Source organism: Furipterus horrens, unplaced genomic scaffold, assembly GCF_987537825.1.
Source record: "Furipterus horrens unplaced genomic scaffold, mFurHor1.1.pri manual_scaffold_6, whole genome shotgun sequence".
NCBI classification, from domain to species: domain Eukaryota; kingdom Metazoa; phylum Chordata; class Mammalia; order Chiroptera; family Furipteridae; genus Furipterus; species Furipterus horrens.
In genome coordinates this window covers 173,309,742-173,330,968 of record NW_028327176.1, presented here as the reverse complement: position 1 = coordinate 173,330,968, position 21,227 = coordinate 173,309,742, and the positions used below count along the sequence as shown (strand labels likewise).

The following is a 21,227-nucleotide window of genomic DNA, read 5'->3' as shown; positions in this document are numbered from 1 at the left end:
AAAATAAAATTAAAAAATTTCACAAAAAGAGAAACAATTCAATGCAAAATACAAGATGCCCCTGTTGTGGGACAGCAATGGGAGCTAGGATGGTTTGAGCTGTGTTCAATGTCCTCATAACATTTATACCTTTTTTCTGTGTCCACTTGCCAGTGAATAACTAAGTTATTGAGTAGCACAAGCTGCTTCTTCCATTGACTTACTCATTCATGGATGGAATTGTTACAAATGCAAATTTCATTCAGGTCATGGTCTGTAATGATATGACTAGGGACTTGTTGACTTCCTTAGCTAATCAGGAGCAGTGAGGAAACAATCACTACCATATGTATATTCAATTGTTCTTAACAAATGGCCATGATCATTTTTAGTGAAATATGTATAGTAAGTGCTAGTATACAAAGTTCAGGGAAATAAGATCTCAGATAGTGAATTTCTTCAGAATAGGAAGTGCAGCTTCTTCTAAAATATTCTTAAGATATTGTCACTCAAGAAATGTTTATACTATGAATAAATTACAATTCTGATATCAGGGGTCATATTAGAGTTAGAGACTATGTTAATACTGTAGAGGAAGGAAGACACCTAACAATAAATTAAAATATTCCCAGAGCTTATATTTTCAGCATTAGTTTTATTTTGATCACATTATTCTACTATCATAATGAAGATTTATACAATTACTTCTGTTTAAGTCATCATTTCTTTTTCTTAAATCTTGCTACATAACCTGATAGCAGTAGGGAACTAAATGCAGTATAATTTTACTTGCCAACAATGAAGCAAGCTTTCATAATAACAATTAATCAGAACTGCAAGGAATCCTAAAGTGTCTGTATTACTTGTCAGCTGTGTCTCTTTCATATGATGGATCAAGATTAAACCCCTTTATTCTAAAAGAACGAGACGAATAATCACAAAGCAAACAATTCTCAATATAGATAGGGGAGAAATGTGGGTGAATTGTTAGTAGTTAGCAATGAAGGCAAAGTTTTGATTTAGGAAAAAAGAGAACAGAAATCACATGGAAGTTAATTTCCAATTCTTAAATGTTAACAAAGTGGAAGAGAGGAAATTAGATGTTTCGTTTTAGAGTTAAAGAAGATTCGAAACTTAATATCAGTTTCAAATTCAAAATTTACATTGAATGTGTCAATTACCCTACATGACATGTGGGATGATTATTCTTTAGAAATAAAATATCCATCAGATTTTCTAAGATTTCCTTTTACATTTTTAATTGCTGTAATTGATCTCTAGCTATCCTAGTTTCCTTTTCAAGTTTTTTGATGAAAGTTTTTTCTTTCTTACCAAGTTTATGTTGGGATCAGTTATATTTATAAAACTTGGGTGATACAATGATGTGGTTCACATCCCATGATTTTTATAGAGGAATGTATGATCTATTCTTCTTTCTGTATCAACCAAAGGAACGCATGATCTGTCTCATCTATCAGTAAAACCAAGTGGCCTTTTTTCCCAGGCCACAAACAAGAGATCAAAACCTGGTGACTGCATGTTTGTTAGAAATCACGGCAGTTTATTCACTCCACAGGAGAGCTGTCATCTTTAAAACAAGCCTCTTCATCACCAGCTATCAAAGTCAAGACTCACTGCACTGGCTCTGAGTGATGATGTATTCACAACTGAAATCTTTGCTCAGACATTTATTTGGGGTCTGAGCAACATAGCTCCAGAGAACTGAGAAAAACCATCCTGCTTCCCCTGCAGACGAATCTCCTTTCATTGACCTAATCCTGAATTCTATAAACCCAGGGCGCATGTAAACCAGTATAACAAAAAATTTCCTTTTGATCCACAGGAGGAAACCCTTCAGCGGGCACGGGAGGAAGAAGAGAAAAGAAAGGAGATCACGAATCATTTCCAAAGCACCCTGACAGATATCCAGGCCCAGATTGAGCAGCAGAGTGAACGAAATATGAAGCTGTGTCAGGAGAACACAGAGCTTGCGGAGAAACTGAAAAGCATCATTGATCAGTATGAGCTCAGAGAGGAGGTAAGAACCACATCAAACAACTTAGACGTACTGCATGCAGAGCCTGATCTGGGCTGTGAAGGTGGGGAACGTGGTTAATAAGAAAGTTATGGCCAGCCTTCTCAATTGATTAATATTTAGGACTGGATTTCTTCTACTAGCCAAATAAAAGCAGATGGTATTGCAAAACACCTGGCTGAAAGTCACATGGAATTTCTTCAAAATGGGAATCATTGCAAAGCAAAGGCAATAAATAGAAACTGGTAGGCTGTGAGCACAGTTATCCTCAGCCTTTTAAAAATACACTCTACAGAGCCAAGAAATATCACACACACCTTCTTAAGAATCAATATGTCATTAAGGATCTGTATTCTATATACCCCACAAGCCAATATTAGTATTATTGATATAATAATCATAATTATCATGGTATTATTTATTCAGAGGTTAGTTTGGGCCATGTGCTAAAAACTATACTTTATATATGTCATCTAATTGTCTCAACAATCTTATGCACTGGATAATGACATATTACCCATATTTTATAGATGAGAAGCAGAGACTATGAGATTAAGTCACTCATGGTCCAAAAGCCAAAAGAGTTTTGTTTTCAATAGTTTACATTAAGGGGACTAACAGGATCTTTCATTATTCCAAAATTATATTTTAATATTTGGTGTTTTTAAAACTCCAGAAGTCCCTTTAGGATTTTGATGTATTTCTTTCCTCATCCCATCCAAATTTTAAATCTCTGTTTTAAAATGTAACATAACTTAGTCAAAGTGGTTCTGTTGGCAACATGCTAAGAAAACAACTGAGCTAATGGCACATGGTAGCACCTCTTAAGTAAATCATGAAACTCTTTATAATAAGCCAAAGTGTCACGTGAACATTTTATCTCATCAGAAAGATCAACGCTGCTCCAGAGCGGAGGTTCAGACAAAAGCAAAAGGGAAGGAGCTAAAAAGAAAGTAGCCATACTCTTCAGAAAGGTCTTGGATGGGAATGGCCTGGTAGACTGGTTGCATATTCCCGGGACCGGCTCTAAGTAAAGCCCAAGGGTAGAATTCCACATGGCCTCTTGCTGATGCAACCTCCTAATGATCAAGAAACTCTCCACACTGGGATAGAGTTGGAAGCTTCTCTTCACCAAGCTAGCAGACAGGTCAAAAGGTGTGGAGTCACAGGGCAGCAAATTTGCATATCAACTCATCTGTGCCCGTTGGCCTTGTCTTGCCCACCATGGTTGGACTGAGGGGGCTCCTGCCTTAGTACCTGATCCGGGACCACATGCTGGTAACCCGGAACTTCCTCACTACCCTTGAAGTAAGGATGTGGAGGATATAAAGAATTCACCATGATAAACTGTACTAATGTTGTGCTTAAAGGTGGTTTTATATTCAAAGAAAGAGCCAAAATACCGAGTGATCATGCTGTTACGATGTATATCACTGTCGGCTATCTAGCATAAAGACTGGCATGCTATGTAATAGTCACCAAATTTAGAAAAATAACATTAGGGCCTTTTGGAGTTATAATTGCTGAATTCTGACAAAATGCAGGGGACTTCACCAACTTATGGCCTTTTCTACAAAGCCATAAGCGATACCAATGCATTTATTCCCCTCTTCTTTAAAAGCTTAAAACCTGGAGAATGTGTTTGTATGAATATTGCTTGGTTATTTTATATTTTTCAGCATGAGTGACAAGTCAGGCTTGATATGTGCACTTTGTTTTTTTCTTAGCATCTGGACAAAATATTTAAACACAGAGAACTGCAGCAGAAGCTGGTGGATGCGAAACTCGAGCAGGCGCAAGAAATGATGAAGGAAGCAGAGGAGCGACACAAACGCGAAAAGGAATATGTACTTATCATCTGAGTCGGTGTGCTTGTCTGGTCTGCCTCGGGGTCAGAGAACCCCTGAGAAAGTTGTTTTTGAGAATGGTCCCAGAGCCCTAGACTGATGGAAAAGGAGCCTGAGCTCCCTGGAGACTAAATTGGCCAGCCCAGTAGGAGGCACTGTACCTAAACTACTTCCTACATAAAACAGTCATGCATCCATTCAACAGATCTTTCCCCAGTGCCAGTCATATGCTAAGCTCCATTCTGGGAACTGGGGTATAGTGGTGAACAAGACGGAGAAGGTCATGACCCATCATGGAAACTAGAGTCTAACTGGAAAGAGACAAGCAATTAACACGCAAACAAACAAGGAAGTGTAATTTCAGACAATAATAAGTGCTACCAGGGAAATAAGGAGGAACTGAGAAGGGCAGAAGGAAGGGACCTACTTTAGACTGGGTGACCAGAGGTGGTGGCTTGAGCTGAGCCTACTTGATGAGAAGGGTGTCTGCAGCAGCAATGTCTGTAGCAGAGACAAAGGCCCGGATGTTGGAACCAGTTTGACATCCTCTAGAAATAAGAAAAGGGTTAGGTAGCAAGGGCACGTTGACCCAGTGGGAGAAAGTTTCAAAATGAAGTTGGAGAGGAAAGCAGGGACCAAATTGTACCACTTTGTAGGCTTGGAAAGTAGTTCGGATTTTATTCTAAAGTTAATGGGAAAGGACTGGGGAGTTTTTGCAAAGGAAGTGACATAATCTGCTTGGCGTCTGTAAATGTTGCATTTGGCTCCTGGGTGGAAAATGAACCAAAGAGGAACAAGAACGCAAGAAGACAGTTAGGAGGCTACTGCAGCAATCTGGACAAGCAATGACAGCGGCGTGGATTAGGGAGGTGGCAGTGGTGAAGGAGAGCTGGACATGGGTCCAAGTTATGTTTTCAATGTAAAACTGCAGGCGTTGCACTGAACTGAAGACGGTCACAGTGAGAAAAGAGAGGAGTCAAGGATGACTCCTGAGTTTCTGGTTTACGAAACCAAGTGGTGGCTTTAACTGGCATCTCATTAACCCCAAACACCCCTGGACAGCAGTAGGGCCATTCTACAGATGAGAGGCTCAAAGAGGATATGCAACTTGTTTAATTAAGGTCACACACTGCTAAGTGACTGAGATCTATAGTACAGCATTCCCTCACTCATTGTGGGTATTACATTCTAGATCCACCCCCCGCAATAGGTGAAAATCTGCAAAGTAGGAACCTTACATTTATTTTAGTATTTATATATTTTTATGTCTTTCTAAACCCTTCCCACACACTTATAAACTGTTCCGACTCCCTTATTAACCTTTTCCATACTTATAAATACTACTTACATTCTTAAACATATTCTACACTCTTAAACCTACATAACTTTGACAACATACATAAACAGTACCACAAAATCCCACAATATAGTGAAAAATCATGATAAATAATTAAATATAGTATTTTTTTAAATCCCACAATACAGTGAGGCTGTGATAAGTGAACCACAATATAGAGAGGGACTACTGTACACCAAAGTATATCTACCCCCAAACCCAAGCTCTGTGATACTACCTCATACTCAGGCAAAAGTTGAAGCTTGTGTCCATTGCTAGAGAGAGAGAGATTTAAGACACAGTGGGCCATTCATGGAATTTGGCCATTTAACAATTGATCACATATTTCACCTTTACTGGAAATCATATCAGAACCACTTCAACTTGTTAGAATAGTAACGTAGATTTAACTTTGGTTTCCAAACGTAGCAACAAACGGATGAATTTTGGAGAACGTAACCTAGTGGACACTGAATAATTTCAAATCAAAAGTTCCATGTGCTGTTAATAAAAAGATGAATTTATGAATCCATCTGCAACCTAGCTCTCAAAGTAAGAACTAAAACATTTAATTAGTATTCATATAAGAAAACAGATATTCTACTGTTGGCATAATTACCCTATTAGGTAAAATATGCTTCCAATAGGATCAGTACCTTTGATCTATAACATATGAGACATAACAGGGGAACATATGGACAAAGGTTCAAGTGAGGGAGACTGGGGGGGCAGATGTGGGATGACCCAGACTTAGCAAGAAACCACCATGCTACCTATATCCTACCCTGGTTTAGCAAAACAGAGTGGGTTGTGAGTCAGAGAAAAGTAGTCCCTCTCAGTTCTTCAAAGTCGGCTGGCCACCTGCCCCATTTCTAGCTCTGATGCTTCTTTCTGAAAGTGATGAAATGATGTCAGAGATGGGAAGTTCCTTTACTCCAAGTACAACAGGCAGCCACCTGTCTCTTCTCTCTCTGGGGCCACCCAGCACAGCAGGGCTCCTCAACCCTCTTAGGGACACAGGGGCCATGTACATGGCCACCATGCCACTCAGGTGGCCAGAAGGGACACAGCTAACCCAGACCAGTCAAATTATTTCACTTCTGTAATAATTCACCTTCACTGCATGCTGGGAGGCAAAAAGAGGGACATATATAACCCATCTTACAAATGGAGCGGTTGAGTCATGGGCAAAAAGACAAACTTGGACAGGAAAAAAGATGTCTTCAGGTTTTTTAAAGTAATAATTTTGTTGAGTTTTCTTTTGTTGTTCTGATTACAAAGTAACAGATGAACCTTGGAGACACTTTTTTTTTATGAGGGGCAAATACAAAGAAACAATTTTAATCAACCTATCTTCAAATATATTCGAATCTTTTTAACTGGCAGCCACTTGACTGACTAACCAGATTAATCCATGATGTTCACCTTTTTCTCTGGAAACGCACTGCTGGCAGATGCCCAGAGCATGTTGAATCCTGTGGCATGGGAGTGAGCTGCTCTGGATGGTCCACACAAGGTTTTCCCCATTAAGTAAGATGCAGTTGACCAAGAATCAGCCCTCTGCTCCCAAACTTTTTCTTTGCAGTTATCCTTGTGTTTGTAAATCAACAGAATCATATATTTACTAAAGGAAAAGAAGTATGAAAAAAAAGTTGTTTCTGTGAAAATTATGCTTAATGCTTTGAAAGACTAGACGTAAGCAAAGAGCAAGAAACAAGTGTCAAACTACATGTTAGCAGCTATAAAAAACTGGGAGAAAGTTGTAAAACGCTACAGAATTTAAAAATCGAGCTGTTTCACATGTATCTTTTAGTCTTCAGGTTCTAGCTCTTTTGTTTAAAAAAGAAAAAATTCTAAATCTTACATAGCACATCATGGATATGATTTTCGTAAAAACAGAACAAATTATGCTGAATTACATGATGAAGGTCCACATCCCCCCCAAAAAACCAGAGCCCTCCATCAAAATGGATAAATAAATGAACATGTGTCTTAGGTTAAAATAACACTTATGCCATTTTTATGCCTAACCAACTTTTTCAATTTAACCCCTCAGCTCTGAGTTCTGATCCTGTTTCTTATGAAGGCCTTGATTGTATTTGAAAGGCTACCTTATGAGAGAGGGACCTCATTCTGTAAACTTATACAGGACTTATTTTGTAAACTGATATAGGATTTAGGACAATAAGTCACATTTCTAATCCAATGTTTCTCAAAATGTAATCCACAGACCACTAATAGCCAAACTATCTTGGGTATTTGCTGTAAGTATGCATTGCAGTCACACATCCTAAACTTTCTAACTCATGTTCTCTGGGAGGGACCAGCAGCAGCAGCTGTTCCCTTAGAGATTCTGATGCATGCTATGGTGGAGAACACTGGTTAGGAGACTAATTTGGGGTTTAATATAAAAGAACAGTGGCTCACAGAAGTTCCCCAGGTGGAGATATTCTAAAGATTTTCAAGCAGAGGCCAAATGATGGTTGGACAGGATTGCTAGACAAGGTTCTAGAATTTGGTGAGAGTTCAAATTTTGTGTGATTCATGCTTGATTGGAAAATGATTTCCCTTTTTGTCTCCAATAAAACCATTAATTTTCACCTGAGAATCCAACTCGTGGCACTAGGTGTTTTCTTAGATTTCTTAGTCTTCACAAAGTTCCCAAAAAAGCCTTGAGTGGGCTACTTAGCAAGTTATTATGTTTTATACACAAATTACAACCAAATGATAAGGTCAAAGACAATTTGACTGTCTTTCTCTGCATTCTCTCTTCTCACAGTTGCTGAACCAGGCAGCAGAGTGGAAACTTCAGGCCAAAATGCTGAAGGAACAAGAGACAGTCCTGCAGGCCCAGGTGAAGTGGGGGAACAATGCATGGGGTGTGTTCCCCTTCTGTTCCCAAGTAAAGAGGATGGGACCCAAAGGGGGTCTGCAGAAGGCCTGTACGTGGCGGGGGGAGGGGGACAGGAATTGCAGGTGAAGAATAACTTCAGATTTATCATTAAGTAAAAATAAAATCACAATGTTATATCTAAGAAAAATAAATGCTCTGCACCAACAACATCTAGTCGAAAGGTTTATAGACACACAAATAAGGGCACCAAAATGGTCAATGAGAATAAGCTGGTATCCAGGTTCCCACCTATCTGTTCTTAGGCCCCCCCCCCTCTCTCCACTCCCATTACCCTATTAGGTAAGAATCAAATGTAAACTGTTCAGATGCACCATCTATAACTGTTGATACTGAAAATATCCTTGCTTGTTTGGTATTATTTATAATAAAAGGAAATTAGAAAAATAGAGTCAGCGCCCAAGTTTTTGTGCTCTCAGAGGTCGGTACTGTAAGCGGTGAATGACTCAATGGCAGACAAGTCAGGAACCATTTTCATTTGACATTGTGAGGGCATGGGTGTGCTTTGACGGGTTATGGGCATTCATCTTTCAGACTCAAAAATAAAGCCGCATGCAATATCTGACTCTAGAGGAAAGCCAGACCTTCCCACCTTTGCTGGGCCCTGGGGGATCCACCCATCTGGGCAAACTCTCCCCGTCAGGTTTCAGGAGAGCCACCCTGCCATGGACCACAGAGGGGCCCTCGATCCCCTGCTGGGAGACATGCCGCACCCTAAAGGCACTGTGCAGCCACATAGACCAAATCCACAGGAGGCGAGGAAATTAGAGGCCTTTCCAGCTGGGGAGCATTAACTTAAGATTTGAGTGATTCACCCACCGGCAAATGTTTATGTGCTGACTGCTAAATACTTGTTTAGTGTAAAAGAAAAAGCAAATAAGAAGACTAAGAAAGTTAAAATCTCAAACAGTACCACTGCATAGACGAATACACAGATAACAATTTGGATAGCTAACCTTCCTAAAGGATACTTTTCCAGCGTGTGTACTGAATGCAACAATAAATTGTCTTGCCCTGGTAACATATCAAAATAGTGTAAAAATACTAATTACATAGACATTGGGGCCATAGAGTTTTTGACTATTAATAGATGGACCCAGGGTTCAAAGACTAAACTCAAGACCATCCTTTAGGCAGTCACAGAACCCATCACATCATTGTGTGGGGTAGGCGGCAGACAGGGGTGGCCCTCTAACCTGAAACAGGCAGCGGGAAGGAGATGTGACCTCACTGACTTAGGGGGAGTCTGGAGAATCAAGCCAGGGCTTCTGGCCCTATGTCTGCCCCATTCACAACACAGAGCCTAGAGGGGTACAATAGATAATACTTGAAGCTATTTATTGTTCACAACATCTTACAAACAATCTCTACTCCCCCTTGCTGAATGAAGATAAATGAACTTGAAAAGAGTATATTAATATCATCAGACTCCAGGCTAGAGAGTGATTCATTCAGCTGGCATGAGGACCTAGGCCTTTAATGACCTATAAAGTAAAAACATAAAGGTGGGCTCCTCAAACTTGAATCTACCAGTGGTTCTAGACTTCCCCATATTTCTCACTCGTCCCTCAATACTGGACTGAGTCCAAGGACCAGGGTCAGAGTCCTGTCTCTTCTGCTGAAAAGCTGTATGACCCTGTACAATGCCCCTAAGCCTCCATGAACCTATATTTCCTTGTCTGTAAACTAAGGATGATATAATGGATTAATGATCCTAAGCTGGAGTCCTCTGACCTCTTGGAGACCCATTTCTTTTCAGTATTTCCAAAACATAACAGCACATAAGGCAGCAGCTCCTATATAAAATGTAGTTGTTTTTTGACATTATATCAGCTCTCAATCAGCAACTATGGATAGCAATTATTCTTATGTTTGATTAACTTTTTAAGAGAAAAATGAGCTCATGAATATGTTTGTTTTCAAATTATGCATGCAAAGCACTTAGCTCAGTGCCTAGACCATAATAAACATAATTAACTCAACTTATATTTACTGAGCACCTACTAAGTACAGACATACTTCTATGTAATACAGATATAGTAATCAATAAGAGACAAAAATCCCTGCCTAATTAAACTTACAATCTAATTATAACAATAATGTTAATAAAAATGCTAACAATGGGGACTTCCAGCCAAGATGGAGGCATAGATAGACATCCTTTGCCTCCTTCCACAACCATAAGAAGGATTAAATCCATCTCAAAACAAAAAACAAGCAGATCTACAAGAAAATTGAACTCCACGGAAGCCCAACAAAGATATAAAGAAGCAATACTCTTCTAGACAGCACAACAAGGTGGTAAAACAGATTGCCCAGCACTGATGAATACTTAAGGCTCCACCCCTTACAAGTGCAACAGCTCTACCTAAGACACATGGGAAAACACAGGAGGATGTCAAGTTGAGGACACAGAGAAGCATGGCCCAAAAGAGGTAGCAGATCAAGGTTCCAGTGGGAGAACTAAGCAACAAGGAGATAGTTGACCTTATAGATGCAGAGTGCAAAACACTGGTGATAATGATGCTCACAGGCTTGACAGACATGATTGAGTATGGCAAACATATAAGGGAAGAAGTGAAGGAAAACCCACACACAAACCAATGGTGAAGGGAAGGAAGCCAGGGTTCAAATCAACAATTTGGAACACAAGGAAGAAATAAACAGTTGGCCAGTACAGAATGAAGAAACAAGAATTGAAAAAAAAAAAAATGAGGAGAGGCTTAGGAATCTCTGGAACAATTTTAAACATACCAACATCCAAGTAATAGGGGTGCCAGAAGAGAAGAGGAAGAGCAAGAAATTGAAAACTTACATGAAAAAATAATGAAGGAAAACTCCCCAAATTTGGTGAAGGAAATAGACATACAAGTCCAGGAAACACAGAGAGTCCCAAACAAGTTAGACCCAAAGAGGACCACACCAAGACACATCATAATTAAAATACTAAGGGTTAAAAATAAAAAGAGAATCTTAAAAGCAGCAAGAGAAAAGAAGAAGTTTACATACAAAGGAGTTCCCAAAGACTGTCAGCTGATTTCTCAAAAGAACCTTCACAGGCAAGAAGGGACTGGCAAGAAGTATTGAAAGTGATAAAAAGCAAAAGCCTACAAGCAACACTACTCTATCCAGCAAAGCTATCATTTAGAATGGAAGGGCAGATAAAGTGCTTCCCAAACAAGGTAAAGCTAAAGGAGTTCATCATCACCAAGCCTTTATTATATGAAATGTTAAAGTGACACATTTTAAAAAAAGAAGAAGATCAAAACTATGAACATCAAAATGACAACAAACTCAGAACTCTCAACAACATAATCTAAAAAATAAGAACAAAAACAAACTAAGCAACAACTCGAACAGCAACAGAATTATAGATAATGAGAACTTACGGAGGGTTATCAGTGGGGAGGTGGAAGGGGGAGAATCAAGAAGCATAATTGGTAGGTAAAAATAGACAGGGGGATGTTAAGAATAATATAGCAAATGGAAAAGCCAAAGAACTTAGATGCACAACCCATGGACATGAACTAAGGGAGGAAGGGATTGCTGGAGGGGAGGGAGGTACAAGGCAGAGGGGGAAAAGGGAAAAAATTGGGACAACTGTAATAGCATGATCTAAAATATACTTAAAATGAAAAACGTTAAAATGCTAACAATTAGTATATGAGCTACTATTAGTATTATTTCATAGGTGAAAACCCACATAGAGTAATGTGAGTCTAAGGGGGTCCCTACATGCAAAAATCTTTTAGAACCACTGGAAAAATGATCTCAAGAACCTTTTCAGCTCTAGTTCATGAATGTAAGGAACTTCCACAGCTTAAGAAGTGTGCCTGTAAACTGAGTTAAACCTGCCTTCTCCTCTTTTGCCCTATTTTTCATGGCACGTGGCTCTCTCTACAAGGAGGACCTGCCTTTGCCCGTCTCTTATCTTCCAGGCACTTTCAGAACTCCAGTAATTACTAAAATCATCAAGAAGACTATGGAGGCCCCAAATACCTATGTACAATAATGTTTAGATAAGTTCCTCTAAAAAGGTATCAACATTATATTTTTAAAACTTTCACACCTTGAAAAGTGAAGTCTATCACAGATTATTTTGCATGGCACTCAAACACTTCCTTGGGGGTGGATAGGAAGAGAAGACCTTAGTCCCCATTTCTGCCATATGAGCAAGGGAAATACCAAAGAAGGATTGTGTTTTCCTTGATGGTAGTCACTTTTCAGTCAAACAGCTTGCCAGTTTGGGGCATGATTGTCACTTAGAGAAGAGATGTCTGGCTTTCAATTATACAAGCCAAAGCAATAGAGTAAATGTCAGAGATGATCAATGGGATGCAATCATCACTACAAATAGAGTGTTCTCTGGATCAATAAGGATGAAGATGGTAGTAGATGTGGAAAATCAGCAATCCCTGACCACACAGACATAAAATACTGCCTGAGGGGAAAGATCAGTGAGTAAATTGTTAAAGATGGGTAATCATCATCTTTCAGTCCAAAAGTCCTCACCTTATCAATATAAGATGAGAGGAGAGTCCTCTGAAAATACTATTATATTTGGACTTGCTCCCAAACCAAATCTCACAAGTTTGCTGAGAAAATTCCTGAGCATGGTTTTGTTCCCTATATGCTACGAATGTTTGTAATTAAATGTGATGCTCAGTTAAAAGAATGCGTGTGTCACTCAGCCCATTCGAAAGTGAAATGTTGAGACAATTATTGTTATTCCTAATCCTAGAACAGTCTGTTTCTAATATTGCTGCCTCTGGCAGGAGAGGTACTGGGTCAACCTCCGAATGCTGCTTCCATGCTTCTCTGAAATACCAAAGTAAGGGCAGGAACCTGACACATCAAAACAAACATGCATCGTGTGTGACAGTGAGAGGAAAAGCTCTAGCAAACCAGTATTCGTACAGTAAACAGAAAGAGTACCTTTTCAGTCAGTGTAAGTAGAGTGTTAGAGCTGGTTACCTGAGAAAGGTATAATCCACATGGGTTTTGCCACGTAGGGCAATGGGGTCAATAGGAAGAAAAGTAGAATAGTAAAAACAGTCACCAGAAGAGGGAAATGGGGAAGCCGTTGTTTAATGGGTGTAGAGTTTCGGTTTTGCAAGATGAAAAAGTTCTGGAGATCAGTTGCACAACAATGTGAATATAATTAACAATACTTAACTACACATTTAAAATGATTAAGATGGTCAATTTCATGTTATGTATATTTTACAAAAATTAAAAAAAAGAAAGCAAAGAAAAAAAGTTAGAAAAAGGCCATAAGAGGTGATAATGAAGCAAAACCTTACTTCCTGGCACTCTGGATGTGTCTGTCATCTCAATCTTCCCAACTGATACAATAAAAAGAATATTTTGCTCAAATAAAGGTGAGCGCTGGCTGGGGCAGATGTGGAAACTCCCACAAGTACTGACAAGGTTGCTCTGTGAGACAGATCGCACATGCACTCACTCCTGCCCTCTCCCGTCTACAACCTGCAACTACAGGGCTACAAGAATGGGCTTGGAAGAACCAGCTCAGGAGACTGAAGTGTCTGAGACTCCCATGCAACTCTGCTGGAATTACTGAGAAACTGGGGAGAGAGAGAGAGAGAGAGAGAGAGAGAGAGAGAGAGAGAGAGAGAGAGAGAGAGAGAGAAAGTAAGAAAAAAATTAATAGGAGTGCATAGTCAAAAATATAAATGAGCTGATTTTGTAACAGAAGGTGAAGAGGATCATTTTGGGGTAGTTACTCCCACCCTAGGCCACAGGATCATGTGCAGTATTAGTAGCCAGTCCCACAGGAGCTTACAATTGGGTAGAACCTCTTAAATTGAGAGGCTTGATCTATTCACTGGGCCCTGAAATCAATTCATTGGATCCCAACTAGGTCTTTGGAAAAAAGAAAAAGAAAGAGCATTAACTCTGTTTTTGAGAATGCATTGCATGTAATAAAATCATTGTCTTATACACAGTGTGTGTGTGTGTGTGTGTGTGTGTGTGTGAGAGAGAGAGAGAGAGAGAGAGAGAGAGAGAGAGAGAGAGAGACCTCCCTGGCTATGAATTCCCTTATGCCCCTTTCCTCAGGCTTCTGTAATCTGAGAAGTCAAATTTTAGACCACTGGAGTTGCCCCAAACTCTATCACATACAGTGCTAATGAATGATTTCAAAATGATAATCAGCTATTGTTTGACCTTTCTTTGGAAAATTTGTATTCAGTGAAAAGGTTTTATGTGATCATTTTGTTGTTCTTTACTACAATAAAACCTCTACTATTCTGAATCATTCAGGAATGAGCCATTCTAGATAAGCAAATTTTCTGAGTTCTAAGGGTTGATTTCCACACACTCCCTCTAACTCCCACCTCCAAGACTAAGAACTCTGTATTCTACTGGTTTTCATTTGGTGCGCTCTTCTCTGCTTTCAGAAGGACAGTGTCACAGGTAACACTGGCTCGTCAGTTGGTACCTGCTGTCTGGCCAATAACCCAGCCATTCCAGTCTGCCAAGGGCAGCCTCAGGTTCTTGTCTGTTGCTGGATGTTGCAGCTTGCTCCTTCCAAGGACATTGGAAGGACATTTCTGTGCTCATTTGAGAACTTGGGTCTGTCCCAGGCACTCAAGGATACCAAAGACTCCTGTGAAAATGTAGGCTTTACTCACTTGAGGCATCCACATTAAATCACTCATTCAAAACATGCTATTCTAAAATTATTTTCAAAAGGAAAATTTTACTATTGTACAATATTACTGTCACTAATAATCAAGTATGTACACACTATCCTTTCTTGTCCTGCCCTATTTCCACCCCAAAGGCAAGCTCTGAAATTAAGGATGGGGAGGTACGAAGGCTCTTCTCTCTATTCCCATGGAGAGCCACACACTTGCCAACACTAACCCATACAATGTGGTTTTGTGCAAATTAGAAAAAGGCATTCCTTCCTTAAGACTCATTATTTCCATCTGTAGAAAAGTGGCATAAGAAACTGATTTTGATGAAAAGGGACATTTAACAGCTATTGGCTAGAATGTTGCATTCATAAATATACAAAACCATATGTCTAAAATGGAAATGGCAATTGTTTAGAGTGGCACAACCTGCATTATGGCAGCGGCCCTAGTCCGTGTCTGGCCCACATTCCCTTTATCACTTCTTTTCAATTGTCTACATTCTTACTTCCTCCAAGACCAAGTTCAAGGCTCACCTTCTTCACAAAAACATGACTCCTTCTCTGTGGTGGCACTTTATATTATGTGAGTAAAAGTCAAATTATCTTTGGGATTGTCTTCCAATCAAGAACGCAGGTCCCTCAAAAGCAGGAGCCACGTGTCAAATACTTTTGTACATACAGTCCATGCATATGTTCAGAGCTCAAAAAATGTTTGTTAGTAAAAGTTATGATACAATAAAGTGGTAATGACATATTTTATTATTTCATTTTTCTTTAAAGAACTACTTCAAGCATAATCACTGACCTAGGTTGACCTTGTAGTACATAAAAGAACTGAACAGATTACTAACACTGTATTGAGAATTCCCTTAAATCATTTGTCTTAACAAGTAATGAACAATGACATGCTGTTTTGTTCTGGAAACATTCTGAAAGCAACCCTAAAATAGATCCACTCTTTCCCGTTTACAGCTCACCCTCTACTCTGGAAGGTTTGAAGAGTTCCAGAGCACACTGACAAAGAGCAATGAGGTGTTTGCCACTTTCAAACAGGAAATGGATAAAGTGAGTATTGCTTATCCCATACAAAATATTGACGTTTTCTGTTTTGACAGGCAATTCTCCTTTGGGTTCATTTTTCTCTCGCTAAGATATTCCAGTGCATTTCACAAAGTAATGAAATGTTTATAAGTGCCAGTGAGATTTGGGCTGTATTTTTTTATTGTTAAGTAACTAGTGAATTAATCTTAAGGACAGCCCCAAAACATTAGGACACAGTTTAACTCTGAGGAAGATTGTTTTTTCTAGCCCATGGATAGCTTAAAAAAAAAAAAAAACAGCTAACAATTTAACATTATGTTGTTTATACTGAAATCAAAAATATCTAATCTTCTAAAAATAAAAAACCTTTCACATGCAAGAATGGAATTTTAAGGTAGAAAATGTCATTTCATAGGATCCTTCCTAAAAGAGAAGGTATGTAGTATGATGTCACTGACAGAGCCTTGGAATAAGATGGAAGTCTGAGATGGACAATTTACTCAATTTCCCTCAATTTTATCTATAATTCAAGGCACTATTTCCCTCGCTTGCTTACTTCACAAGAGTGTGGAGTTTAAATTAAACTGATATTTTGTAAAAGGTTTTCAACTTTCAAAAGTTGTTTGTTTGTTTTTTACAAATATAAGGTGCTCATGTTATTGTGGGACATAATGTTTGTATCTTAGTCAACTCAGTGTTTTCCCAAAACAAAATCAGCATCAGGATTGTGTTTTGAAAGCATTGGCATTAACCATTTTTAAGTGTAGAAAGTACCCTTTTCAAAATATTTTCATAAAATAATATGATAAATTTCACTATTCAGTGAACAAACTTAAGTAGACCAACATTTATTAATGGTTACAGCTTTCCCTGAAGGGATCTGTCCATTTTTTAAAAATTAATTATAGACTTTTAAGGTTGATATAAATGTTAAAACAGGAAAAAATTCTAATTCAAAATTACACAGTTTTAAGATTGAAATAAATCTTAGAGAGAGTTCTTAACCTGGATTTCATTTATTGACTTTTAGTAGTAAACCTGAGAATTAGCCAAAAAATTTGATATGCATACTTGCATTTCTGAGTGGTCCCATAGACTTCATCAAATTCTTAAAGGTGTCAATGACCTTTAAAAGTTCATAAACTACTAGCTTGGTTAAGAAATGATCAAAGTGAAAAACCACTAGAGGCTCACCTAGCTTCTCTATAGGGCCCAGGGGCCAACAGCTGGGCCCAGCTTCTGACCTCCAAGGCTGCTCGGCCTCAGGCAGATTGGCACAAAGCAGCAAGTGCCAGCTGCGGTTAACCCACTGTGCCTGGGTCACATGCCTTGTCCTTTACTTCATCCAAGAAGAGAGGAGATCCTACAATCAGGAACATGAGCAATTTCAGGTTCAAAAAAGACAGGCTGTATTCCCTTCACTTCTGTGTCTCCCCACACGCAGCCCCAGCCTGGTGACCAGCAGACACCTGCGCACATGGCATTACGTGGGATGAAATAACTCCAGCCACCTCCAGCTAACTCACCTAAACATAACTCCACCTCTCTGAGCCTCAGTGCCCCCATTTATAAAGAAGAGGTGAAAGGAGAACCTTCCTTGTGGGACTGTTTCAAGGATGAAATGCATAACATGTGTCATCACATTCTGTGGACCTTAATGCACTCTACAAATGTGCAGACTGGGAAAGCTGCCTTTGTGGGGCTGCTTCTCTGATGTACCTTGATATCATCAACATTTAATGGTTAAAGAACCAGGCCAACTTTCTCACTGACAGTCACTAGTGAAGAAAGTAAATCATCTAAATTGCGAGCTTATTTTGGAGACTCAATTAAGCTTTCTTTTTTTTTTTTTTTTCTAAGAGAGAAAAACCAATGGCAAAACAGCGTGGCCCTAAAGTTTCCTTTCTCCTGAATTGGCTTTGGTGCAAATACACTTGTTCACTGCTGACCTAGGTGATTCAGGAATAAATTGTGACTTTGCCCACTCGCTCTTCATTCCTTCACTTAGAACTTGTGTTTGCTTCAGCAACCTGTAACAAAAGAACTTTTCTTGACATCACATATGGAACTAATAGCTTCTTTGATAGATTAACTCTTCAGGATTAATATGAAAACATTATAATTTCTATAGACGACTAAGAAAATGAAGAAGCTGGAAAAGGACACAGCCACGTGGAAAGCCAGGTTTGAGAACTGTAACAAAGCTCTGTTGGACATGATTGAAGAGGTGAGGAATCTTTTCCCTGAGTTTATTTTCCCTTGGCTAGTCAAAATATTCATACCTAGAAAACTATATCCTAATAGTATAAAGGAAAAGGGCTGAATTTTTCGGGGATGTGATATATGAAATTGTAATAAAAGTAATGAGAGCACAGTAATTTAGAATCAGGTCTGGATTCCTAGAAAGCTTTGTGTCCTTTAAGCCACGTGTCTACTTGTCCATTCCAAAGCTGTCCCCCAAGTGGTAGCAGGCCTGCTGGACTGTGAATTCCTTGAAGTCTTGACAAATGTCTTACTTGTCTTTGAATTTCCCCAGAACCTGGCATAAAACAGGTACAGAATGAATTAATTCAGTGATTTGAACATACTGAGAGAAGGCACCACCCCAAGCACAGAGGGTATGTGTTATTTTATAGACAGATATGGAGATACGTTGTTTAATTCCTCCAACAGTCATTTGAACACTGACGTTATGCCAGGCTCTGAGAGGGTCTTCAGACTATAAAGGCAAAGGTACATGGCCCTTGATCTGAAAGGCAGGACTTAAAGGTGAAGGTCTCTCCATGTAAACAAGTAAAAACAAGTCTTAAAAAGTACAGAGTAGCACAAAGATGGGGTGAAGAAGTAAGATGATCAGGAGTGATTTCATGAACAAACACTGACATTTCTAGAGAAAAGGAAAAATGAACAGTTTGAGCAGCCAGCGTCATGAATTATGTGGTGAGTTTCTCTGGTTGTAATTACTGTTCTAACAATTCATCCCAAATTGCAACCAATTCCAAAGGCATGAGCTTATTATTCAGCAACATAAATCAAACAGTTGCTGGATTAGCATATAGCAGTTTATCCACAAAATAGATAGAGCATTGCTGACTGCCAAGTCGCAGTCCATTTCATTCATTTTGCCACAGAATTTACTTACACCCTCTGAGTCTTACAAGTAGAAAATTCATCTACGATTTTAGAGGCCCTGGACTGAAGGAGAGAGAGGCTTAGCCAGCTTTCTTTCCTAAATTCTACCAGAGCAACTAAAACTCTACCAGCATCTAGCATACAATGCAAAACAATAAAAAAAAAAAAAAAAAAGAACTGATTCTCTGATCAAGTGTCTGTCCAGCCACTACTCAGTGGTCAAACTCCAGAGCTTGGTCGGCGAATTCCTGGACAAATGGTTTTGCTTGTCTCCAGAGATTTTGCTTTGTGACATTTTATGTGGGTGTTTATTTTCTAATCACAGAAAGCACTGAGAGCCAAAGAATACGAGTGCTTCGTGATGAAAATTGGGAGGCTAGAGAATCTCTGTCGAGCTTTACAAGAAGAGAGAAATGAACTCTACAAAAAAATCCGAGAAGCGAAAATGCCTGAGGATGACCAGGATCAGCACACCTCCGACGAAGAGCCGGAGTCAACAGTCTCTGTGGGGGAAGAGGCTGACACAGAGAACACCAACAGTATTCCCAAGGCTGTGGAAAACCTGGCCACAGCCTTCACAGTTATCCATCATTCAGAGCTGACCCTTGACCAGTCCAAAGAATTCCAACCCGAACTCAGCAGTCCTCCAGGGGGTGGTGACATGGCCCTCCAGGAGCCAAAACAACCCTCTCTGAGCCCTTCATGCCATTCAGAGAGTTTCCCACCTCCCCCAGCTTCTCAGGCTGAGGCTGAAGGAAGCAAGGATGCAGAACCTCTGGCCAGAGCCAGTGATCTCCCTGTGGGGTCCCAGGCAGAGCCCCAAGACCAGGGTCTCCCCACTGGAGTACTGGCTGATCAGCAGCCCCTTCTGGAGGCAGAAGCTTCCAGTCAGGCCCCACAGTCCTCAGTAGAGGCCTTCCTAGGGGGGATAGAGGCAGACGGTCCTGCTCTACCACCCGCAGCAGGTAAGCAAGTTCCAGCTGGGGTGTCTGGACAGGAGCCCAGTAGGCAGCCTCCAGCAGCAGCAGAGGGCCTTCCGGGAGGGGCCTCCGCTGGACCCCAGCTGCCCAAAGTGGCCAACACCAACCTGGAGGGAGTAGACTAAGCCTCATGGTGCCTCTGAAGGCTGTTCTTTCTGACTTCATACCTTCATCATAACAGACTGTCTTCTGAAAGAGGCATTAAGGACTAGAGATGTCTAATGGAAGAGCCTTAATTAGAATCAAAACATTGTTAAATGTTATGCAGAGCACATTCAGCCTCTGCTATTTGTTCTCAATTTATAACTGATTTGAAGCTTTTCTATTTAACACTGGTTAATAGTATAATTTTCCCAAATTGCAACAAAACATGCTAATAGAAAATGTATATTAATCTGCCATTAACATGACACTTAATTCAGTTTGTTAATCAACAGTAAGATTTGGTATTTAAAGACTTCCACTATAATATGTGATGCTCTATTTTTATTTCTATATATAGTTTAATAAGTTCCATAGTAAGTTATGGATGTCCAGGTTCCATTTACACATCATATACATGGTATGTACATATGTGTGTACACATGTGTGAATATATGCATGTGTATGTGAACATACATTTCTGCTTGTGCGCATTATACATGTGTATATCATGTATGTATATATTTACATACAGTTCTTTCATCCTTTTTTAAATTTCATGCAAAATATTTAGATGCTAATTTAAAAAATTATCTTTTACTTGCACTTGGGATTACAGTATGAATCAGAAGCAGGTTCAGAACACATTTTTTAGGCCATTTAATGTTGGGCAAAAATAAGTAACCCAATGGTAGGTCAATAAATTCAACCAATTGATCAAATGACAGAACAGCAGTTGGGCTAGGTTGCACATCTGTGTGAAGTTCATAGACATGAAGATGAGCACAGTGGGCCCTAAAGGGAAACGGGGAGCAAGCACAGCTGAGACTGCTCACTTCTTCCAGCTGCTGTTTCTACTCAACTCAATCCATGGCCTTTCAACCCAGCCCACATGCAGCTTCCTGCAACGAAACGGTGGGAAGTAGGAAAGGGAGCTAGGGCACGGAGGGACTGAGGGTCCTCAGACTAAGAGGACGCTATGCTTATCCTCTGCCTCTTGTGCTACAGAGGTCTTGAGAAAGCACATGCACCTGGCCCTGCCAACTCCTCAGTCCCCTCCCTGTGACCTACTACTCTCTCCAGAGGCTTTCCCACCACCTCTTCCTGTCACTATCTCAGTCTATAGTCTCAAAACATCTGCTCCTCCTTTCCAGCAGGAAATTT

At 39.7% G+C, this 21,227-nt stretch overlaps 1 protein-coding gene across 1 annotated transcript in view; it reads left to right on the top strand.

The window, feature by feature from the left end:
• The window catches only part of TXLNB (taxilin beta), a 47,318-nt gene extending 26,803 nt beyond the window's left edge, over positions 1 to 20,515 (top strand). The window contains exons 5-10 of the mRNA XM_090279920.1: positions 1,823 to 2,017; positions 3,742 to 3,861; positions 7,977 to 8,051; positions 15,742 to 15,834; positions 17,942 to 18,037; positions 19,268 to 20,515. Coding sequence (XP_090136046.1) covers positions 1,823 to 2,017; positions 3,742 to 3,861; positions 7,977 to 8,051; positions 15,742 to 15,834; positions 17,942 to 18,037; positions 19,268 to 20,047 — 1,359 coding nt within the window. The 3' untranslated portion in view covers positions 20,048 to 20,515. The remainder of the gene's footprint in view (positions 1 to 1,822; positions 2,018 to 3,741; positions 3,862 to 7,976; positions 8,052 to 15,741; positions 15,835 to 17,941; positions 18,038 to 19,267) is intronic.
• Positions 20,516 to 21,227: the final 712 nt, after the last annotated feature.